The 23784-nt window shown below is 38.4% G+C and overlaps 1 protein-coding gene across 6 annotated transcripts in view; it reads left to right on the forward strand.

The window, feature by feature from the left end:
• The window catches only part of DCLK2 (doublecortin like kinase 2), a 176423-nt gene that overhangs the window by 16240 nt on the left and 136399 nt on the right, over positions 1–23784 (forward strand). For all 6 annotated transcript variants that reach the window (XM_024246461.3, XM_054553559.2, XM_054553560.2 and 3 more), the window contains exon 3: positions 6762–7096. In XM_024246461.3, the coding sequence (XP_024102229.2) occupies positions 6762–7096 (335 nt within the window). The remainder of the gene's footprint in view (positions 1–6761; positions 7097–23784) is intronic.

The following is a 23784-nucleotide window of genomic DNA, read 5'->3' on the forward strand; positions in this document are numbered from 1 at the left end:
TTAAAAGCTTTTCAGTGTATGAAGGTTTCTATTGCTTTACTAAACTCCTTGCTGGAGGTGCTTAATCTTGAAGGGTCAGTGGAAAAGAGACAAGAAGAGAGGAGGAAGGTTATTTCCAGCATACAAGAAGGAATGAGAATAAAGAGGGTATGATAAGTTTGGAAGGAAATTGCAAACATGCTGATATGACACTAATGTAGGAACCTGCAGGGAAGTGGTGGGAAATGAGGCTGGAAGTGTGTGATGTGCTGAAGAGTTTGGCCTTCGTTCTAAGGGCAGTAGAGAGACAAGAAAATCAAATATACATTTTTTAAAAACTTGTGACAGCTGTGTGGAGGATGAGGCCCAGATGTGGGGGCTCTTTACTACTCTAATCTGGGAAGAAATGAGAGAAGGCAGGGTAGAAGGAGTTTGTTTCCAGAGAGGTTTAGACCAAAGTCAACAGTTCTGCCAATTCTGTTGAATGTGGGGGAAGGGCAGTGAAGAAGGAAGCTGGGTTTTTGCTTAGATGACGGAACAGTGGTTATTCCGTTCAATATGTTGGGGACTTCAGGAAGAGGAGAGTGTGAGGTCAGGGTGGCAGTAATGGAGAGTGAAATTCGTTTTAGACATGTAGCATGTGAGATATTCATAGATTATCTAGAGAGAGATGTTCTGTTAGTGGATTGAACTCGAGAAAGATCTAGGCCAGAAATGTCCTCAGTGTTTGATTCCTCAGAGTGTAGATGGTGGTTGAAGCCATGGATAAAGATGCAGCTGCCCAGAGAAAGTCTAAGGAGGATGAGGGGTGCCTGGGTGGGTGTGGAAAGAGGATCCTGAAAAGCAGACTGAGAAGGAGCAACCTAAGAAATGTGAGGTAAAGGTAAGGGAGATCATAGATGCTAGGGAAAAAAGGATTTGCATGAAGAGGATTAGGACTGGTGTCCAGTGCCCTCAGAAGACACTGAAGACACTGAGTGAAATTAGACAGAAAATGTGCTTTGCATTTGGCAGTTAGGTAAGAAGTGCTTGGGGATTGGGGCGAGCCACATTTCAGCTAGTGGAGCCCAGGGAGCACAAGTGATGCTCCAGTGGCTTAAAAGCAAAGAGTGGGCGATGAAGTGGAAAAACAGATGAGGACTGGCAGTGAATGGAAGCCAAAAGCACATTAGGTAGAGTAGAGTGGATGGGGTGGGGCTGGACGGTTCATGTATTTAAGGTGGACACACTTGTGTATAATCCTATAAAGAGGGCTGGAGAAGAGAGAAAGAATGGCCCTGAAACCTCAGCATGAGAGGAGAGAAGGACCCATGTCCTGTTAGAGGGATTTAACTTTGAATAGGAGGAGAGCACTCTGTCACTGAAAGGAAAAGGACGTGCAAAAAATGGGCACAGATGGAAATAAATGTGTAAGAATGAAGGTTTGCAGAGAGTGAGAAATTGGAAATTTCTAGCCTTTTTTTTTTTTTTTTTGAGACAGAGTCCCACCCACTCTGTCACCCAGGCTGGAGTGCTGTGGCGCTGCAACCTCCGCCTTCTGGGTTCAAGTGATTCTAGTGTTTCAGCCTCCGGGTAGCTGGGATTACAGGCGTGCACCACCACGTGTGGCTAATTTTTGTATTTTTTAGTAGTGACAGGGTTTTACCATGTTGGTGAGGCTGGTCTGGAACTCCTGGCCTCAAATGATCTGCCCACCTTGGCCTCCCAAAATGCTGGGATTACAGGCATGAGCCACTGTGCCTGGCCGGAGGTACCTAGCTTTTAATGACCTCTTTCTTCTTGAATAAGAGGCAGTTCATTTGGTTGAGTAAGGATGAAAGTTAATGGCCTTCTAAACATATACCCAACCAAGTTGTATTACCTAATTGTAAACACTGAGTCAACCTGCTAAATATGCAGTAATGCAAAGTGTCTTTGAATGGACTTCAAAGGTAAAAAGCCATAGCTGTGCCTCTGGAAAGAGTCTTACAGGATATTGAAGGAACACTTTCTGTTCCATTACCATGCCTGAAAACAGTTAAGTTTTATAACCACCTTACGCTTCTGTTTTTCCTCTTTCTATACAGAAACCGAAACCCTCTTTGTATGTAGTACTCATATGATCAGGATTTGCAGAATGATTTCCCCTAAATTTTTTATGGTTTTATGGCCAAAGAACTTGAAAGAGAGAGAAGGCAGGGAAAGGAGAATGAATATGGATATGTGTATCTAAATTCCCTTTAGCCAAAGACCACTGGGCACACACATGTAGTTGAACAAGTTGGGTTTATTACTTGTTCCAATGAGGAAGAACACACCTTATAAGATACCATGTGGTGTCTTAGTAAGAGAGTGTTAGAACCTATCATAGCATTTGGGCTCTGGCTGGGTAATATTAGGGAGGATCTAAGGAAACGGGGGCTCACTCTGTCTTGGGTGCTGTCAGAAGGCAGGACATTCCTGTGATTGGATATCTCTATAAATCTTAGTTATAGGGAGGGCAGACTAGACTGAGGAAAAAACTATGGTGGTAAAGAAATGGCAGTCACTCACTTAATGCAAGAGGGGGATGTTTGGTATTGTGGATTGCACGGTGACCTTGTTTTTGTGTCACTTTATCATAAAGTCTTAGAGTGACTTCGTATGATATAGTCTGTGAGATTATGTCCAACAGAAGAACAAAATGGCTTGACTCTGAGTGACAGACCAGCTTGTAATAACATTGAAGTCTAGCTATGAGTCAGCTCAGTTCTGGGACTGCTTTATCTACTTATGAAAAAAATACATATGCATGGTCCTAGTTGAACTCTAATTTTTATTTTGTTAATTTTTTATTTCAGTAGCTTTTGGGGTACGAGTGGTTTATGGGTTACATGGGTGAATTGTCTAGTGGTGAAGTCTGAGATTTTAGTGCACCTGTCACTTTGTTTTGGTGAGGGCAGTTTTAACATACATTGGCAAGAGTTTAACAAATTCTCTCATACTGTGGGGTTTTTTCTTTTTTTCTTTCTTTTTTTTTTTTTTTTTTTTGGCAGAGTCTTACTCTCGTCACCCAGGCTGGAGTGCAGGGGCACAGTCTTGGCTAACTGTACTCTCTGCCTCCTGGGTTCAAGTGATTTTCCTGCCTCAGCCTACTGAGTAGCTGGGATTACAGGCGCCCGCCACCACGCCCGGCTAATTTTTATATTTTTAGCAGAGACGGAGTTTCACCATGTTGGCCAGGCTGGTCTTGAACTTCTGACCTCAGGTGAGCCACATCCCTCGGCTCCCCAAAGTGCTGGGATTACAGGCATGAGCCACCGCACCTGGCCTCTCACACTGTTATTTTTATATTGGTACATTAAGATTTAATACTTTAGGATGCAGGATATACTTTTTCAGCTATGTCCCTGTGAGAATGGAAGAAAGGGGAGACCTACAGGTGGCAAGGGAGTCACAAATCTTAAACAAGAATCCCTACAGTAGCAAGAATCTGTGTAGGGAGAGGCTGATCGCTTCTAATCAATCTTTCAGTTGCATAGTATCTAACCAAGAATGATTATTGATTTCTTTTTAATAGAGACATGGTCTCACTGTGTTGCCCAGGCTGGGCTTGAACTCCTGGGCACAAGGGACCCTCCCTCTTCGGCCTCCCAAAGTGCTGGGATTACAGGCATGGGCCGTTGCACTCAACCTGATGGATTAACATCGAGAGTTGTAACTAACTGCCCAGGGAACCAACATCTTAAGTTCTTTGGTCAGCATATTCTCTCCTTGTAGGCAAATCTATATAAGAGACAAAATTACAATCTGCAGATTGTTTGATTTGGATGGGGACATTACAAGACAAGCTAGCTTGGGTATCTTGATGGCTGTTGTCATCAAGGTATATGACATCTATACTTTAGGGATTTGTGTGGTCAGTACACAGAAACACAGGTTTGACCCTAAAACCATGTGCTGAACCTGTGTGCTGTAATGTTGAATGCCAAGATTACTAAAGTGGGTTTCATACCATGTCAGCACCTAACATGAGAGCTTGTGCATAGTAGGCACTCAGTGCACATTGTAATGAGTTGTCTAGGCTTAAAGAAAACAGGGCCATGGGTGCAGAGAAGAGGGTGAGGCTATTGAACTGTTACTTGTGTCTGCCATGGATGTAGAGAGCCCTATCTTGTAGGCATTTGTTAACCTTGCAGGCATTTGCCAGCCTGCCTCAAAACTTTAATACAAGTTTATGATGGAACTAGTCTACAAGTTTGGTTTGTTTGCTTTATAGGGACAGGGTCTTGCTCTGTTGTCCAGACTGAAGTGCGGTGGTGAGATTATATCTCTCTGTAGCCTTGAACTCCTGAGCTCAAGTGATCCTCCTGTCTCAGCCTCCTGAGTAGCTAGGACTACAGATGTGTGCCACCATGTCTTGCTAATTTTTGTATTTTTAGTAGAGACAGGATCTTGCTATGTTGCCCAGGCCTGTCTTGAACTCCTGGCCTCAAGCATTCCTCTTGCCTTGACCTTCCAAAGTGCTGAGATTACAGGCATGAGGCACCATGCCCAGCCTACAGATTTTTAATGGAAACATTATGAAAGGAAGAAGGGAGAATGGGAAGGAATTAAAATTTATCTGTAATTGCACAAAAGCAAATTAAGGAGCTTCCTTTACCTACTTCATTCTAACATTCTGAACCTGTGTAAGGAAACAAAATGCAGAGAAATTTAAGAAGCATCTCTCCTTGTGGATATGTCAGCTGTGTAGAGACAGGTTGACCAAGGAAATCTGATATATGAAATTTGCTCTTGTTTTGTTTCTTTTTTCATTGTTACTCTATGTTGGGACAGGCTTTCCCCCAGCTGACTTACTACTTATCCCTGCCCTTTTTAAAAAAAATTACCTTCTTTTGCTAAGATTCTTTTTTCTCTTCCATCTTATATTTTGAATCGAAAATAGAATTAAAGTTTTATGATAGATAAAAATAGTAAGAGCTTTTTGATGTGAGTTACTTTCTCTATAAAGTTAAAGCAAAATTCTATTTTGCCCATTAATGCATATGTGTGGTTATAGTTACATTTTATTAAATTGATAACTGTTTTTGAAATTATATGACATTTTCCCAGATGATCATACTGTGAAAAATGACTTAGATAAGGCTACAGAGATGAAAAATCTCTAAACGGTGGTGGTTGGGCTAGATTTCACTTTACTGGTGTAGAAATGGTGTTAAAGCCTGTGATTGGTTCCCCAGTTATCTTGGGCAGTGCCCTAATTATACCCCTAAATAGAAGACATTGCTTCTCTTTTTAAGCCATTCTTGGGGCCAGGCATGGTGGCTCATGCCTTATAATCCGAGCACTTTGGGAGGTCAAGGTGGGCAACTCGCTTGAACACAGGAGTTCAAGACCAGCCTGGGCAACATAACAAAAACGCTGTCTCTCCTAAAAATGCAAAAATTTAGCCAGGCATAGTGGCATGCTCTTGTAATCCCAGCTACTTGGAAGGCTGAGGTGGGAGAATCACTTGAGTCCAGGGGGTTGAGGCTGCAGTGAGCCATGATTGCACCACTGCAGTCCAGCCTGGGCAACAGAGACCCTGTCTCAAAATAAATAAATTAATTAAATAAAAATAAAATCTTCTTGTATGGCTGATCTGTTACTGAATTATTCATGTGCCTTTGGAGGCTCTACAATTCTCCATTAATCAGGATTTCAAGAACATTATGATAATAGTTAAATATAATATGGATATTAATAGGTTTTTCTCGGGAATTCTCTTTCACTATTTTGGTTACTTCTGTTTTAGGTATTTATAATATTTAAGGTTCATGTTAATATTGTTAATGATGAGTGTTATACTGAATATGTGAAAAAATAATGGATTCTTTTCAGAAAAACCTTAATATAACCCTCTTATCTTGTATGTCAAAAAGTCAGGAGTATAAAAACATTGGGTGATTCTGACTTTCCTAAAAGAAAAATTGTGGTATCTCAACATATAATTTTTGGAAATTTTGGAACTTAAAATATCAGTAAACATTGAATTAATAAGCCACTTGGCAAATAATATAGCTCTTAAGTTGTACTTAATAAAAATTAAGCAGAAGGTTTCATGAGTAATGAACACATCATTTTAACTACTTCAGGTCCTCTCCTTTTTAAGTAGATACAGAAAAGCATATATTTAAACAATAGTTATTTTAAATTTACATTCTGTAAGAAGAAAAGTAGCTGAGGTATATTTCTTTGAGCTGCCAGAACTCTTCCGTAATGTTTGTGGTGCTTCATTAATTTAATAAGTGACCTTGTACCTGAGTATAATTGAGTCAGCTATGTGAAGATGTTGTGATTATTCTTTGATTAGGACTGAAATCTATAATTGGAAGAAAGATATTTTTATTTCTTTATATCAATATGTTGTGATATAATTATTTCTACCAGAATGAGATTTCTAAAACTAAATTAATAAATAGGAGGTTTGGGGAATCAGGAAGTACTTTAGAATTCAACTGGTTCAGCCACTTCAGTTTATTGCTAATGATACTGAGGACCAAAGTGTAGAGAAATGAATTATCCAAGGTGACACATATTTGGTCAACATATTTGGTCCAGTGCTTCTCACCCTGTAATCCTTGCTATTCTCTCAAAACCAATCTAGACTATTTAAAAGAAAGGGAGGTGGGAGAATGCCAAAGGAAAAGGGTGAACATCCCCTTTTAGTGAACCTGCTAAGGTTAAGGGTTCACTTAATGGGTCTCCAGCATCTGTTCTTTAGACCAAATGCTTCTATGGTAGAGATAATCATGCTAATAAAATCAAATTTTGCTTTTTAGGTGAGAGTTACGTGTGTGCATCCAATGAACCATTTCGTAAAGTCGATTACACCAAAAATATTAATCCAAACTGGTCTGTGAACATCAAGGGTGGGACATCCCGAGCCCTGGCTGCTGCCTCCTCTGTGAAAAGTGAAGTAAAAGAAAGTAAAGATTTCATCAAACCCAAGTTAGTGACTGTGATTCGAAGTGGAGTGAAGCCTAGAAAAGCCGTGCGGATCCTTCTGAATAAAAAGACTGCTCATTCCTTTGAACAAGTCTTAACAGATATCACCGAAGCCATTAAACTAGACTCAGGAGTCGTCAAGAGGCTCTGCACCCTGGATGGAAAGCAGGTAAGATGCTTCTAGCTCCCAGCTCTCCATCTGACTTTTAAACTCCCTGTGCCATGGTGGCTACATAGTCAACAGTAGAAATTCAGTAGTCTGCTAGAAATCCTTCTAGGAGTCATACTTGAGAAGTGTGTGTGTGTGTGTGTGTGTGTGTGCATGCATGTGTGTATGTAAAATTAACCTTTTTTGTGAAAAATGTAAGCGACTTAAGTACCTCAAAAGTGAGTATAGAGAAGTCTATCATATACTTCTTTTGGTTATTGGAAGGAAAATGTAAATTTCTGAGGGAAAAGTATAAGTTGAGGAGACATCCTACGTTAAATGGCATGTCATCTATTTATGAATAAGAATAACTGCTGATTTGTAAAGTCATTATGGACTTGGGTATCACAGGAGTCAAAATTAAAAGTATTTAACATTCTTAGAAGAGCCTTTTCTTCCCCACTTACATATAATAGGGAAAACGTATTTCAAAAGAAAATACTTTTATAGGAATGTCCGTAAAAGTTTCATAGGGAGCAATGGAGGTAATTAGTCAGCATTTTTGAAAAATGAAAAATTGCACAGGAAAAAGCAATTGAAATTATGGCAACAATATATCAAGGAATCTAAGGGACAAAAAAAGTTGGCGTATTGCAAAAACACATGAATAGCAGTTATGTAAGTGTTGAATTTTGCTACAATCAGATTATCATTGCTAAAAAGAAGCGTGGCTTCTGAAGTGTATTTTTCCCCAAATTCCATAAATTGTTTATATTTACATTGTATTAAAATTATAGTTTCCAAAATTAAATTTGTCTCTTTGTTCCATTTTGCCTTTTCCCTGTAACATACTTAATTTATTTTGAAGTGTTTGGCTCTTGAAGTGCTGAGAATGAATAATATAAAACACTGAGCAGTATCTTTGGGAAAAACACAGTCAAATTAGTCTCCAATTTTCTAAGACCAGATCTAGTTAGTACAGTGCTTGCTGAAACATTAACAATTTTTAAAAAATACGTTCTAAAGATTCCAGTAGATTATGGTAAAATTAGAATGACATCTCTAATTAATTAATAAGGTATATAGTACCTCATAGCCGCCTGCCCCCAAATATGTGTGAATGATGATAGACGCTTCATATAATTTAGTTAATAGCACAGTAGAACACAAAACACCTTAAGATTTACTCTGCAAGTAAGGAAAAATAAATTAGGCTACAGGAAAAAGGTATTTGACAAATCAAATAGTTGATTCTTGATGGGCACAGGGAAGACACATATAGAGACAAATATTTAAGATACCTAACCAAAGAAAAAAATCTAAACTCACCAATTTAGGGGAAAAAGGCATATAAACAGTAAATACAGGTGTGATTTGAAAAATTAGAGCTCAAGTTTGGAAATCTCCAAATGAATGACATTCAGGGAAAATATAGGTGAAATAAAAGAAGTTGTAGTCAGGTGTGGTGGTGCACTCCTGTAGTTCCAGCTACTTGGGAGGCTGAAGTGGGAGGATCCTTTAGACCCAGGAGTTTGGGGCTGCATTGAACTATGATTGTGCCACTGCACTCCAGCCTGGGTGCTGGTGACAAAAAAGACCACATCTCCTAAAAAAAAAAAATCGAGCATCTAATTCAAATATCTAATTGAAATAGTAACCATTGAAATTTAAATAGTTATCAAAAAAGTTATCCTTAAAAAGGTTCCAGACTATAAACGTAAAAATGTTAACTAAAGCACATGCAACTAAAAAATCAACATTTCAAAGCAATACAGTGTGATGAATAGGACTTATGCTGGTAATTAAAGGATGGCTTACTATCGAGAAACTTCTTTATTCGTGAGATCTATAGGATAAAGCATAATAGCACATATTCATAATCCCAAACAGATGTTGCAAAGGCATTTGATAAAATACTCTATATTCAGTTAAATATTTAGTAATAAAAATGGGTGATTTTTTTAAATTACACTAAAAAAAAATGTCTATCTGAAACAACAACCCAATGTATTACAAAGTAAATAAACATCGGAAGTATTTCTATGACAGTCAGGTCCAAGATAAGGATGCCTGATGGCGCCAGTATTCAACATTCTTCTATATATTCTTTCTGATTTTTATTTATATTTTACTAGAATTTCAGTAAGAATCTAAATGAGATTTTTTAGGAGGGGTAGATGGGGAACCTAACAAAGTGATTTTTAAAGTTAATCTGGAAAAATAGGAAAATTTTGGAAATAATGATTAATGGGCTTTCATGCTACCAGATACTACATCATCATTCTCATACCACACCAAAAATAAATTCCAGGTGTGTTAGAAATATAGATGTCAAAATGAAACAAAAGAACTAAAAGTATGTCAATAGTTATGTTGAAATGGGAACAGATTTTCTAAGCATAACATAATGGGAAAATCACAAAGGGTAAGGTTGAATGGACAACATAAAAATGAAAGATTTCTGGATGCCAAGCAAGGGTTTATATGCTTTAATATTGAGTTCAGCAAGTGCTACAATGAAAAAGGTGAATAAAAGTCTAAATAATTTGAAAACACGGAATTAGTGAACATTAAAAAATGTTCAGTTTCACAAAAAGGTGAATTAAAGAAGTGAGATGTTTTAATATTTAAAACTGACAAGCTCTTAAAGAAAATATTCACTGTTTTTGAATATGCAGTGAATTGATATTCTCAAATGGTGATGGAAGTGTAAAATTCATAAGCTTTATGAAAAGCAGTTTGTTAATATGTGTAACTATACAGATGTTCTTACTGTTTGAACTAGTAAATTAACTTTTGGAATTTATCCTAAATGACCTGACACGCAAACATAATTACACATAAAAATTTCATCCCAGCATAAAAGCAAAAAATTGAAAGCAGTATAAAAATCCCTAAAATAGAAAATAGTTGTTATATTACCATGGAATTCATATGTACTGGCCATTGAAAATTATGTTTGGAGTAATATTTAAGGACATGAGAAAATATTAAATGGAAAAAGCAAGAAACAAATTCCATGTAATATTTTCAATTCTTTGTACAGTTAAAGTAGCAGCAGAAGTATTTTTTTAAAGCTAATTCAGAAGGAAACAAGATTATACTTGCCATCAGAAATTGAATATTTGCTGTTCTGATATCCACTACTACTTCCTCATATCTGATCAAAAACAAAAACTGAGGCATTGAGAGAGAAAACACTGATCTCAATCAGATTTTAGAAATTCAAACACATTATGAGTTATTTATTTTTTCATATGCCAAAAAAAGATTTTTTAAGACCTTCAAGTAAAATATTTCTTTGGAAAAATTAGATTTAATTTTTGATAAACACAACATTGGATATTGCATTTTCAGCGAACCAGGTATTCTTAAAAGCTGTAGTTTTCTTGGTGCTGAGTCCATGTTGTACTATATAGGCGAACTCGCTGATCTTCAAAACTTCAAGTCTGTTTTTGGTTGATGTAAGTATAAAGATAATATGAAATCTGCAAACCTTTAAATGAGCAGTGCTCATTTTGATCTTTTTTTAATAAAAAATTTCTATGGGTATGCACGCTTGATCTTGGCCAAAAGGCCAAGAAGCAATTCTACATGTATGTAAAACTTTCAGCGTTCTGAGAATTCTCAAGGAAAGGACAGCTTTCCTTAGATGAAGAGAAAGGAATGAGAAAGGAACTAAGATCTGTTGATAAGTTGTCTGTGCACAAAATTGTAAACTGTCTGCCTAAATTTTGTTTTTTCCTGGTTACTTCCTACCCAGATTGGTTGTTTTCATTTAAAATTTTCCTGATCATTAACACAAGGATAGAAATTAAATAACTTTTAGGCAATTCACCATGAACAATCACTGACTCCATCATGACACCTGTGTGAGAGTTTTAAGGGGCTGGTCATCCTTTGAGTTTGAATGTGTTCCTGATTGAAGACATGATGGTATGTCATGTGCCAGTAGCATTTATGTGGCTAAAACAGTGAATCTTTTCTTGAATCTTTTCTTCCTTCAATATGGGTGAACACATCTTACTGCTAGCAATGACTCCATTTACAAGGTCTGACTTCATTATTAAAACTAACTAAATTTTATGTCTGTTTATAAAATGACTTCAAATAAAATCATATTTAGGATTTTGTCTGTATTCTTGGGTTTTCTTTAGTGTGGAGCAGTGATTCTCAACCAGGGACAGTTTTGTCCCTAGGGCATGGATGGCACTGTCTAAAGTCATTTTTTGATTGTTGAAGCTGGGGTTGGGGATTCCACTGGCATCTGGTGGGTAGAAGCTGGGGTTGGTGCCCATCATCCTACGATGCACAGGACAGCCACGACATCATCCTTTCTTGTCCAAGATACTGATAGTGCTGAGATTCAGAAATCCTGGTGTAGAGTAAGTGAGCTGATTGAAAAGAAAGTGCTGCTTGTTTGAATAAATATTAACTTGGTTATTAGGCCATATGCTAAGCTTTATTTCAGAATTTATAGATGTCCTGATAGTCTCTCTATTTCTTATCTATTTATGTGATTGATGCAAGATTGTTAGAATGTCATGGTTTGTCGGGGTTTTTTGGTTATTTATTTATTTATTTATTTATTTTTGGAGACAGAATCTCACTCTGTCACCCAGGCTAAAGGGCAGTGGCGATCTCGGCTTACTGCAGCTTTAACCTCCTGGGCTCAAGAGATCCTCCTACTTCGACTTCCTGAGTAGCTGGGACTACAGGCACATGACACCATACCTGGCTAATTTTTGTATTTTTGTAGAAATGGGGTTTCCCTGTGTTTCCCAGGCTGGTCTTGAACTCCTGGGTTCAAGCGATCCACTTACCTTGGCCTCTGAAAGTACTGGGACTACAGGCATGATATGCTGCACGCCCGGCCAGTTTGTTGTCTTTATTGTCTTGGATTTAAATCTATTTGTCTTCATTGTGTGAGGCTGAAATATGACTGAGTAGTACAGCTTTGCAGGGGATTAGATAAAGACATCCCAAATGGTTTTACTGAGAATTGAAAGTGAAGTGTAAGGTTAGCTGGGCATGGTGATGTTTGCCTGTAGTCCCAGTTACTAGGGAGGCTGAGGCAAGAGGATTACTTGAGCTCAGGAGTTCGAGGCTGCAGTGAGCTATGATCTCACTACTGCATGCCAGCCTTGGGGACAGAGTGAGATCCTGACTCAAACAATGAATGAATGTGAAGTGTAAGGAATCATTTAATCTCATGAGTTTTCAAGTACTGTACTTAAAAGTGGTATCATGGTTACTGATTTTCTAAAAACAAAATATATAACCTGTGTTGTTTATAGATGTGATGACCAGAAAACATGATCTGTAAAGAGGAGTCATGGTTATTTCCCACTCAAGTAATTTTATTTTAACTTGTAATTAATTTTGATTAAATGCTTCACTTAAATGTTTTTAAAAATAAAACCTTCTTGGCCGGGCGCGGTGGCTCACGCTTGTAATCCCAGCACTTTGGGAGGCTGAGGCGGGTGGATCACGACGTCAGGAAATTGAGAACATCCTGGCTCAATCTCCTGACCTTTAGTTTTCACTAAAACAGGGTTTTAGTGAAACCCCATCTCTACTAAAAATACAAAAAAAATTAGCCGGGCGTGGTGGCAGGCGCCTGTAGTCCCAGCTACACGGGAGGCTGAGGCAGGAGAATGGCGTGAACACAGGAGGCGGAGCTTGCAGTGAGCCGAGATCTCACCACTGCACTCCAGCCTGGGTGACAGAGCAAGACTCTGTCTCAAAAAAATAAAAAAATAAAAATAAATAAAAATAAAAAATAAAACCTTCTTGCACTTTTAAGTTAAAGGGATTGTATAGGAAAACAAATTTACTTTTTAAATTTTTTGATAGAGTGACATTCTCATAATAAAATACAGCAGGGAGAAATTTTTTTTAATGCCTGTATTCTGTTGAGAGATTAAAAGATCCAAATATAGCTTTTGGCCACATGTGTAAAAAAAAAAATTCTAGCTTTTAGCTTTCCCAGAAACAGCAGAGTTTTAACATAAAAGAAACATATTTTGTGGAATTTTGGAACAAGTTGATTCTTGTCATGGGCAGAGGCAAAACAGACCCAGAAATTGCTTGCAGTTGATGCTTTAGGGGTAAAACACTTCCAGACTTTGGGACCACTGCCAGCCTTAGGATGCTCACATGCAGCGGATCCTCTTTGGGGAACATGGCAGCTCCTTGGAGTGCCTGCTCTTATCAGTCATATTAGAGTTTATGAAGTTTGCCATCTTCACTTTTTAAAAAGTTTAGCTATTTCGTGGCTACCATAACATAAATAATGTTTATTTTGTACTTTACCCTTCTGGAATCACATTTTCTAGTGAAGGTTCATTTTTTTGAATCACCTACCCATATTTAGATAAAGCAATCTCTTCTCAAAAATTGCTACATAAAAGTCAAATTGTTGATAACTATTCATAAACATTTTCTATAATTTATTTGATCTTGTTATGATTTTTCCTTAAAGTAGGTAAGGACAGAATTTGGTTTTAATTCTCACCCTGCTCTCAATGTATGCATTTCTCTTTTTTTTTTTGAGAAGGAGTCTGGCTCTGTGGCCAGGCTGGAGTGCAGTGGCACGATCTCGGCTCACTGCAGTCTCTGCCTCCCTGGTTCAAGCGATTCTCCTGCCTCAGCCTCCAGAGTAGCTGAGATTACAGGTACGTGCAACCACACCCAGCTAATTTTTTTTGTGTTTTTAGTAGAGACAGGGTTTCACCATGTTGGCCAGGATAGCCTCGATCTCCTGACATCGTGATCTGCCCGCCTCGGCCTCCCAAAGTGCTGGGATTACAGGCGTGAGCCACCATGCCCGGTTGCATTTCCTTTTGTAGGTGATAGAAATATAGACAACTGAGTTTTGTCTTACTAAATACATTCACACCTGCAAAGTGTGGGTAGCCCTGGTCTGCCTCAAGCAATGGAAAATTTATCCCAACCAAGAATCAACAGGCTAAGAGCAACTAGTAGGATATTTCTATTCAGCAGAAAATACAAGTATAGAAAGGGAGGGAAAATGTTATTTTTTTTCTTTGATTCCTGATCTAAGGTGACTTACCTTAAATTAAAACAAAAGGGGGAGGGAGGTAGGGCTTAAATCTTCACTTTTGATGAACCCGTTTTTAAAGAGTAATCTGAAAAGTGTGAAGAAAGAAGGAAACGTTTAGATATCCCTCTTCTTTTTAAGCTTGCATTTTGCCATTTTGATATCCATTGTAAAGCAATTTCCTTTGACCTTAAATATTTTCTCCCTTTTAATGGGAAACTGGAGGAAAACACTAAAATCCTGTCAGTTGCAAATTAGAAGAGATATTTAGGAGAAACAATTTTAGCTTCCAACAAATTATGCAATGTAAAGTGTAGGTGGGATAAAAATGACATCACTGCAAACTCTCTTGTTTCCTTAATTATTCATTTGATGTCTAAGGGGAGTAATGCATGCAGCATAAAGATAGTGTTAAAATTAGTTATTAAGCTGAAATTTTACACACTACCAAATTTTGTTATAAAATGTATTTTTCTTGGATTATAATAATGGTTGTCACAATATTAATTTTGTTACATATGTATTTGACAATGTGTAGAGTAATAGCTAACAGCTTAATTAGGTAATAGATAACAACTAATAGCTTACTATGCCAGGCATTATGTTAGTGCTTTTTTTTTTTAATATGTGCATTTTAGAATTTCAGTAGCTTTTAGGACACAGTGGTTTTTGGTTACATGGATGAATTGTGTGGTGGTGAAGTCTGAGATTTTATTGCGCCTGTCACCTCACCTGAGTAGTGTACATTGTACCCAACTTGTAGTTCTTTATCCCCTACCCCCTTCCACCCTCCCCACTTCTGAGTCTCCAAAGTCCTTTTTACCATCCTGTATGCCTTTGTGTTCCCATAGCTTAGTTCCAACTTGTAAGTGAGAACATACAGTATTTGGTTTTCTATTCCGGAGTTACTACAGGTAGAAGAATGGCCTCTAGGTCCATCCAGGTTGCTGCAAAAGATATTATTTGGGTCTTTTTTATGGCTGAGTAGTATTCCATGGTGTATATATACCACATTTTCTTTATCCACTTATTGGTTAATGGACACTTAGATTGGTTCCATGTCTTTGCAATTGTGAATTGTGCTATAATAAACATACGCATGCAGTGTCTTTTTGATATAATGGCTTCTTTTCCTTTGTGTAGATACCCAATAGTGAGGTTGTTGGATCAAGTGGTAGATCTACTTTTAGTTCTTTAAGAAGGCTTTGTACTGTTTTCCATAGAGGTTGTACTAATTTACATTCCCACCAGCATTGTATAAGTGTTCCCCTTCACCACATCCACATCGGTGTCTATTGTTTTTTGACTTTTTAATAATGGCCATTCTGATAGGAGTAAGGTGGTAGGTGTGTCATTGTGGTTTTAATTTGCATTTCCCAGATGATTAATGATGTGGAGCATTTTTAAATATTTTTGTTGGCCATTTGTATATCTCTTTTAAAAATATCTATTTATGTCATTTGCCCACTTATTGATGAGATTATTTGTTTTTCTCACTGATTTGAGTTCCTTGTAGATTCTGGGTATTGGTCCTTTGTTGGATGCATACTTTGCAAATATTTTCTCCTATTGTGTAGGTTGTCTGTTTACTCTGATAATTCTTTTGCTGTGCAGAAGCTTCTTAGTTTAATTAGGTCTCATTTTATTTATTTTGTTTTGTTTGCATTTTTGTTTTTGGGGTTTTAGTCACAAATTCTTTACCTAGGCCAATGTCCAGAAGAGTTTTTCCTAGGTTTCCTTCTAGAATTTTTATGGCTTCAAGTCTTAGATTTAAGTCTTTGATCCATCTTGAGTTGATTTTTGTATATGATGAGGGGTAGGGAATCCAGTTTCATTCTTCTACATGTGATTATCCAGTCTTCCCAGCACCACTTACTGAATAGGGTTTCCTTTTCCCAGTGTATGCTTTGTCAAAGATCTGTTGGTTCTAAGTATTTTAATTTATCTCTAGATTCCCTATTCTGTTCTGTTGATCTATGTATGATTATACCAGTACCATCCTGATTTGCTAACTGTAGCCTTATAGTATAATTTGAAGTCAGGTAATGTGATGCCTCCAGGTTTGTTCTTTTTGCTTAGGATTGCTTTGGCTATTTGGGCTCTTTTTTGGTTCCATATGAATTTTAGGATTCTTTTTTCTAATTCTGTGAAAAAATGATGTTGGTATTTTGATAAGAATTGCGTTGAATTTGTAGATTGCTTTGGGCATATGATCATTTTCATAATATTCTTCCAATCCATGAGCATGGTATGTTTTTCCATTTGTTGTCTCATCTTTGATTTCTTTCAGCAGTGTATTGTAGTTCTCCTTCTAGAGATCGCTCATTTCCTTTGTTAAGCATATTCCTAGGTATTTTATTTTATTTTTTGCAGCTATTGTATAAAGGATTGAAGTCTTGATTTGATTCTCAGCTTGGTCATTGTTGATGTATAACAGTGCCACTGATTTGTGTGCTTTGTAACCTGAGACTTTATTTACCAAATTTAGGAGTCAGAGAAATCTTTACAGTTTTCTAGGTATATGATAATATCCTCAGCAAACTTAAATAGTTTGACTTCCTGTTTCCAGTTTGGATGCCCTTTCTTTCTTTTGCCTTATTGCTCTGGCTAGGACTTCCAGTAACTGTATTGAATGGAAGTGGTAAAAGTAGGCATTGTTGTCCTGTTCCAGTTCTTAGGAGGAATGCTTTCAAGTTTTCTCCATTCAGTATAATGTTGGCTGTGGGTTTGTCTGATAATGGCTTTTATTATTTTGAGGTATGTTCCTTCTATGTCTAGTTTGTTGGAGGTTTTTTTTTTTAAATCATAAAAGGATGCTGGCTTTTATTGAATGCTTTTTCTGCATCGATTGAGGTGCTCATATTTTTTTTAAATTCTGTTTATGTGATGTATCTCATTTATTGACTTGTATTTATTAAATTATCCCTGCATGCCTGAGATGAAACCCACTTGACCATGGTGAATTATCTTTTTTTTTTCCCCCAGACAGAGTCTTTTTCTGTCGCCCAGGCTGGAGTGCAGTGGTGTGATCTTGGCTCACTGCAACTACTGCCTCCTGGGTTCAAGAGATTCTCATGCCTCAGCCTTCCGAGTAGCTGGAATTACAGGCGCATGCCACCATACCTGGCTAATTTTTGTATTTTTAGTAGAGACAGAGTTTTGTCATGTTGGCCAGACTGGTCTCTAATTCCTGACCGCAGGTGATCTCCTCGCCTCGGCCTCCCAAAGTGCTGGGAATTACAGGTGTGAGCCACTGTGCCCAGCCTGAATTATCTTTTTGATGTGTTGTTGGATTCAGTTTGTTAGTAGTTTGTTGAGGATTTTTGCATCTGTGTTCATCAGGGATATTGGTCTGTAGTTTTCCTTTTTGTTACGTCCTTTTCTAGTTTGGGTATCAGGGTAGTACTGGGTTAATAGAATGTGTCAGGATGGATTCCCTCTTTCTCAGTGTTTTAGAATACTTTCAGTAGGATTCGTACCAGTTCCTCTTTGAATGTCTGATAGAATTTGGCTGTAAATCTATCTGGCCCTAGCCGTTTTTTGTTGTTGTTGGCGGTTTTTGTATTATTGATTCAATCTCACTACTAGTTACTGGTCTGTTCAGGGTTTCTATTTCTTTCTGATTCAAGCTAGTAGGGTTGTATGTTTCCAGGAATTTGTGCATTTCCTCTAGATTTCCAAGTTTGTATGCATAGAGGTGTTCATAGTAGTCTTGAATGATCTTTTTTATTTTTGTTGTGTCCGTTGTAATGTTTCTGTTTTCATTTCAAATTGAGTGTATTTGAATCTTCTCTCTTTTATTGGTTAATCTAGGTAATGGTTAATTTTTGTTTATCTTTGCAAAGAACCAACCTTTTTTTTTCTTTGATCTTTTGTATTGTCTTTTTTATATCAATTTCATTTAGTTTTGCTCTGATCTTTATTGTCTATTTTCTTCTGCTAGCTTTTGGTTTAGTTCTTATTTCTCTAGTTCCTTGAGGTGTGACATTAGGTTGTGAATTTGTGATCTTTCAGACTTTTTGATGTAGGCATTTAGCTCTGTAAACTTTCCGGTTAGCACTGCTTTTGCTGTATCCCAGAGGTTTTGACAACTTGTGTCACTATTATTCATTTCAAAGAATTTTTAAATTTCCATTTTGATTTCAGTGTTAACTCAAAAATTATTCAGGAGAAGATTGTTTAATTTATGTGTATTTGTATAGCTTTGAGGGTTCTTTTTGTAGTTAATTTTAGTTTTATTCCATTGTGGTCTGAGAAGATACTTGAAGTAATTTTGATTTTTTTTTAAATTTATTAAGATTTGTTAGGTGGCCTATCATATGGTCTGTCTATCTTGGAGAATGTTCCATGTACTTATTAGAAGAATGTATATTCTGTAGTTATTGAATAGAATGTTCTGTAAATATCTGTTAGGTCCATATGTTCTAGAGTGTAGTTTAAGTCCAGTGTCTCCTTGTTGACGTTCTGCCTTGATGACCTGTCTAGTGTTGTCAGTGGAGTGTTGCATTCTCCCGCTGTTGTTGTGTTGCTATCTCTTTTCTTAGGTCTAGTAGTAAGGTACTGTTGTTACTAGAATGTAAGGTACTGTTCCAGTCATCATGTTGATTATCACTTAGATACTCTTCTTCATCGTGGTATTTTTTTATAGGCCCTGTGAGTTTTATGCTGGCAAGAGGTTCTATTATGGGGCATGTTGACCCTTTGTTTCAAGATTTAGAACTTCTTTTAGCAGGCTGGTCTGGTAGTGACATTTCCTTAGCATTTGCTTGTCTGAAAAAGACTTTATTTTGCCTTCATTTATGACACTTGGTTTTGCTGGATTCAGAATTCTTGGCTGACAGTTATTCTGTTTAGGGAGGCTAAAAATAAGACCCCACTCCCTTTTGGCTTATAAGGTTTCTGCTGAGAAGTCTTCTATTATTTTGATAGGTTTTCATGTATAGGTTACCTGATGCTTTTGTCTCACTGCTCTTAGAATTCATTCCTTTGTGTTGACTTTGGATAGCGTGATGACTATATGCCTTGGTGATGTCCTTTTTGCGATGAATCCCCCAGGAGTTCTTTGAGCTTCTTGTATTTGGATATCTAAATCTCTAGCAAGGCTAGGGAAGTTTTCCTTAATTATTCTTTCAAATAAGTTTTCCAACCTTTTTGCTTTCTCTTCTCCCTCTGGTATACCAATGGTTCTTAAGTTTGGCCATTTTATATAATCCTGTATTTTCTGGAGGCTTTGTTGATTTCTTTTAATTACTTTTTCCTTGTTGGATTAATTTGAAAGCCTTGTTTTTGAGTTCTGAAATTATTCTACTTTAGTCTGTTAAAAGTTTCCATTGCATTTTGTCATTCCCTAAATGTGTTTTTCATTTCCAGAAGTTCTGATTGGCTTTCTTTGAAATAGCTATCTCTTTACAAAATTTGTCATTCGTATCGTAAGTGGTTTTTTAAATTTCTTTTTGTTGGTTTTTGCCTTTCTCTTGTATCTCCTTGTGTAGCTAATAACCTTTTGAATTCTTTATCTAGTATTTCAAATATTTTGTCTTATTTTGGATCCATTGCTGAAGAGCTAGTGTGATCTTTTGGTGGTGTTATAGAACCCTGTTTTGTTGCCAGAATTATTTTTCTGGTTCCTTTTGATTTGGTTAGACTAATTATTCTTGAATTTATTTTTGTTTCAGTTGTTTACTTTTGTGGGTTTTTTTTCCCTTGAGAATGTGACTTTAATGTTTGTTGTAGTCTGACTTGGCTTTTGGTTCTTTCAGGGATGAAGATACTATATGAGTTATTTGGTTATAGAGAGTCTTTGTATGATGGCTTTCTCAGATGGTTGTATTAGCAATGTGCTTGGTGTGTGAGCAGGTTGATTGTTGTGGGATTGAAATGCAGAGGTCTCTTGAAGCTTATCTCATTCCCTAGTGGTGTACAGTTTTTAATTAATTTATTTTCCACAATATTTTGTTTACTCAGTCGAACAGTTCAGACTTCAGGCCAGTAGGGGAGGTATCCATGGTTAAAAACTGGTCGTGGCTAAAGCAGGTGGATAAATGTAATATCCAGTGGTGAACAGAGGTCCCAACCTTGATGGAGGTGGCCAGGGGAGCTCTCAGTGAAACTGCTGAAATCTTTTCAAGGGGAAGGGAGGGAGCCAACTCTGCTTCCCTGCCACACCAGCAGGAAAGTGATCCACCTCCCAGTTACATTCCTGACCCAGTGTTCATCTATTCAGATCAGACAGGCACCTCTTTTCATCTGCAGGCATGTTGCTGTTCTATGTAGAGAGGAACTGTGACTTTATACCTCGTGCAAGCCTGAACCTGGAGGGCACTCCTCCTGTGGGGATGCAGTCACCTCCTGTGGGGATGCAGAACACCCTGAAGTGTTCCAGAAGGGCTGTCTACAGGTGTATGTATCCATGCTGAGCTCCCATGGGAGAAGCCCCTGCTGTGTCTTCAGCAGTAGGTGAGGGGGAGAAGAAGCACTCCCTTCTCCAAGATCCTTCACGAGCACCAGGACTTCCTGGCTATTGGGGTAGAGCTGCAGACTTTCCCTGCTGAGCTCAGCACTGCACCTATGCCTCTGCCGAAACTTCCCACAAGCGGAAAGTTCAGGGACTCAAGGCCTGTGTTTGGATTCTTTTGTCCCATGTGATGTTCCCTTCCCCTAGAAGTAGGAGTCCCTGAGGATCAGACCACTATGAATGCTGCTGCTCCTCTAGGTCTAGCTACCCAGTGGGTACTCCAGGCTGGTGCTAGGGAATGTCTGCAAGGGATCCAGTGATGTGACCGGTCCTCAAGTCTCCCAGCAGCAGGTACCAGCACCAGTGCTGATAGAGGTGGCAGGGGAGTGACATAGATGCTAAGATTCCTTAGTTATAAATAGCCTTAGTGTGTTGGCTTTCTCAAATGCCAGATTGTAGTAGTAATGAACTGGTTATGTGGACAGAGTCAGGGCCTCTTGGTTAGCCAGGGTGATGAAGGCCATGGTGATAGCTGAGATTACACACACATTTTTCCCTTCCTGGGTGATGTGTTCTTCTACCTGGAGATGCTGTAATGTATTGGCTATGTTGGTTGACTCCCAGAGTGCAAAAGAGTGCCAGCTGTGGTGGTGGTGGTGGTGGGATTTGTGTTTGCCATATGTTACCCAGGGGAGATACTCTGGTGTCTCAGGCGATGGACAATGCCATAAGGCTTCCAAAAGTTTCTGTCCTTTGTGTTAAGCTACCAGGGTGGTTGGAGGGGCAATGCCAGGTGGGGGCTGGATAAGGCAGGACTGCACTCCGGTTTTTCTTTTCATGTGCAGGTGCAAGCAGTGGCCCCAGTGGGGATCAGGGGTCAGCTCTCTGGCCACTGGGGTAATGGTCCAGGGAGGAGTGCAGCTGCCTCTGCTGTATAGAAGAATCTGCCTGGGGAGTGGGGAATAGCAGACGGCAGTAATTCCCACCAGCTCCCACGCACTTGGCAAGGCAGGTCTCTCGTAGGCAGTGTTCCACTAGCAGCAGCTAGCTAGGTTCCAGGCAATCTGTGCTCAGAACTCAAAAATGCTTCAGGCCATAAGCCTTCCTTGAGGAGAGGGAAACCAGGGCTTTCAGGCTATGCCCTTCTTGGTCTGCGCATGAAGCAGGGGTGCCCAGCTCCTGTGCTCATGGCTGCAGCACACTTTCCACTCACCCCTTGGTTCTGGCCAAAGGGGTTCATCCCCACTTGAGATTATATCGCAGATCTCAGGAGCTTCTCTCAACCTGTGATTGCTGTCTGAGTTAGCTGGCCGACTTCTGCAAGGTCCCCTGTGAGGTTGGATCAGAAATGGCTTCCCTCCATCCCCGCTGGAGTCTGGGAATGCATATAAAGTCCGTCCCGATGCCACTCCTTCTCATATATTCCCCACTGCTCACTAAACCAGCTCCAGCACTGGGGTAAGTACTTATAGTTTTCCACCTGGCTCATAGCGTAGGCTGCAGCCCACTGCCTTTTTCAGAAGCTCTGTGGTTTCTTTCAGTTTTCATGTTAAGTGCCTCTGTTGCTTCTTGGAAAAAAGTTCACACCATGAATCACCACACACTATTTTGTCTTTTCACGTGGTAGAGGCATGCAAACAATCCACCATCTTGGAACAATTGCATATTCATATTCTCTGCTGATCCTTACAACTTTGAGAGTTAGGTACTATAATTCCCATTTTACAGTGGGGAAATTGAGGCAAAAAAATTCAAGTACCTATTCAGAATTACACAACTGGTGATGGAGCTAGGATTCATCCCCAGGAAGTGTGATTCTGGACCCTACACTCTTCATGGCTGTCCTGTAAGCCCCTATGATCAGGCTCTGGGAGAGGCTTCATTGGTAATGATGAGGGACAGGTCAAATAAGCTAATCAGGTGATTTCAAAAAAAAATTGTTTTAGGTTTTAGAGTGATGCAGTTTCACTTGGTGTTTACCAGATAAAAACCTGGGTAATAAGTTGTGTTGCAAAATTATACTTTGAGTAGGATCTGAAAAATGAAAAAGTAGATTAAAGAGTGATTAGTGCTACACAAAAAGATGACAGAGTTATTTTATAGATTTCATTTTTAAAATTAGGGAATATGATGCTTCAGAAAATTTAGAAAATACAGAAAAAAATCTTTCAATTTTAATGCTATATTTTTATAATTGACTATTCCTATACATATTTTCGTATACAGTATACATGTTTTTGTTACAGAGAAAAATGCTCAAGTACATTTGCATTAGAAAAATGTAAACAATTCAGAAATACGAAAACTGAGAGTCTGTTCACATCTGCCTTTCTTTCCTGATCCCACTCTGCTTCTTAAAGGGGATCAATAATAACAATTTTGTTGGCCAGGCACAGTGGCTCATGCCTGTAATCCTAGCACTTTGGGAGGCCAAGGTGGGCCTCCTGGCCAGGCTGGTCATGAACTCCTGATCACTTGAGGTCATGATTTAGAGACCAGCCTGGCCAACATGGGAACACCATCTCTACTAAAAATATAAAAATTAGCTGGGCATGGCAGTGCACACCTGTAATCTCAGCTACTCAGAAGGCTGAGGCAGGAGAATCACTTGAACCCAGGAAGTGGAGGTTGCAGTGAACTGAGATCATGCACTCCAGCCTCGACAACAGAGATGAGTGAGGCTCTGTCTCAAAATAACAATAATAATAATAATAATAATAACAACAATTGTGTTAATGCAGCTACATACATTCGTGCACATACTTTTTAAATAGCATGGTTTTTCCATGTAATCATGTATCCTGGAGTTCTTTCTTACTGTACTCTTCCATGTTGTTGTATCATCTTCATATTGCATACCTGAATGACCGAATAATGTTAAATTGGCTAGATATACCGTGATTTATTCAGTCTGTCTGTGGATATTAGGGGTGTTTTTAGTTTTTCCTTCTTTTATCCTCTGAGCGACTTATTGTCCATAGATTTCAACATGCTTTAGATCATTTTCTTTCCTTAGGATAGATTCCTAGAGGTGGGTTACTTGAAGAGACTCTTAAGCATTTTGTGATTTGAGAGATACTATCAAAGCTGTAGACAAAAAATTGTTTTAGTTGGTAAAGTCGTGGATATATGCCCCAGTATTTCCGTACCTGGGAAAGGCTTACAAATGGGTTAGATATGAACCAGGTACAG

This window comes from Pongo abelii, chromosome 3 (genome assembly GCF_028885655.2).
Source record: "Pongo abelii isolate AG06213 chromosome 3, NHGRI_mPonAbe1-v2.0_pri, whole genome shotgun sequence".
In the NCBI taxonomy this organism is placed as follows: domain Eukaryota; kingdom Metazoa; phylum Chordata; class Mammalia; order Primates; family Hominidae; genus Pongo; species Pongo abelii.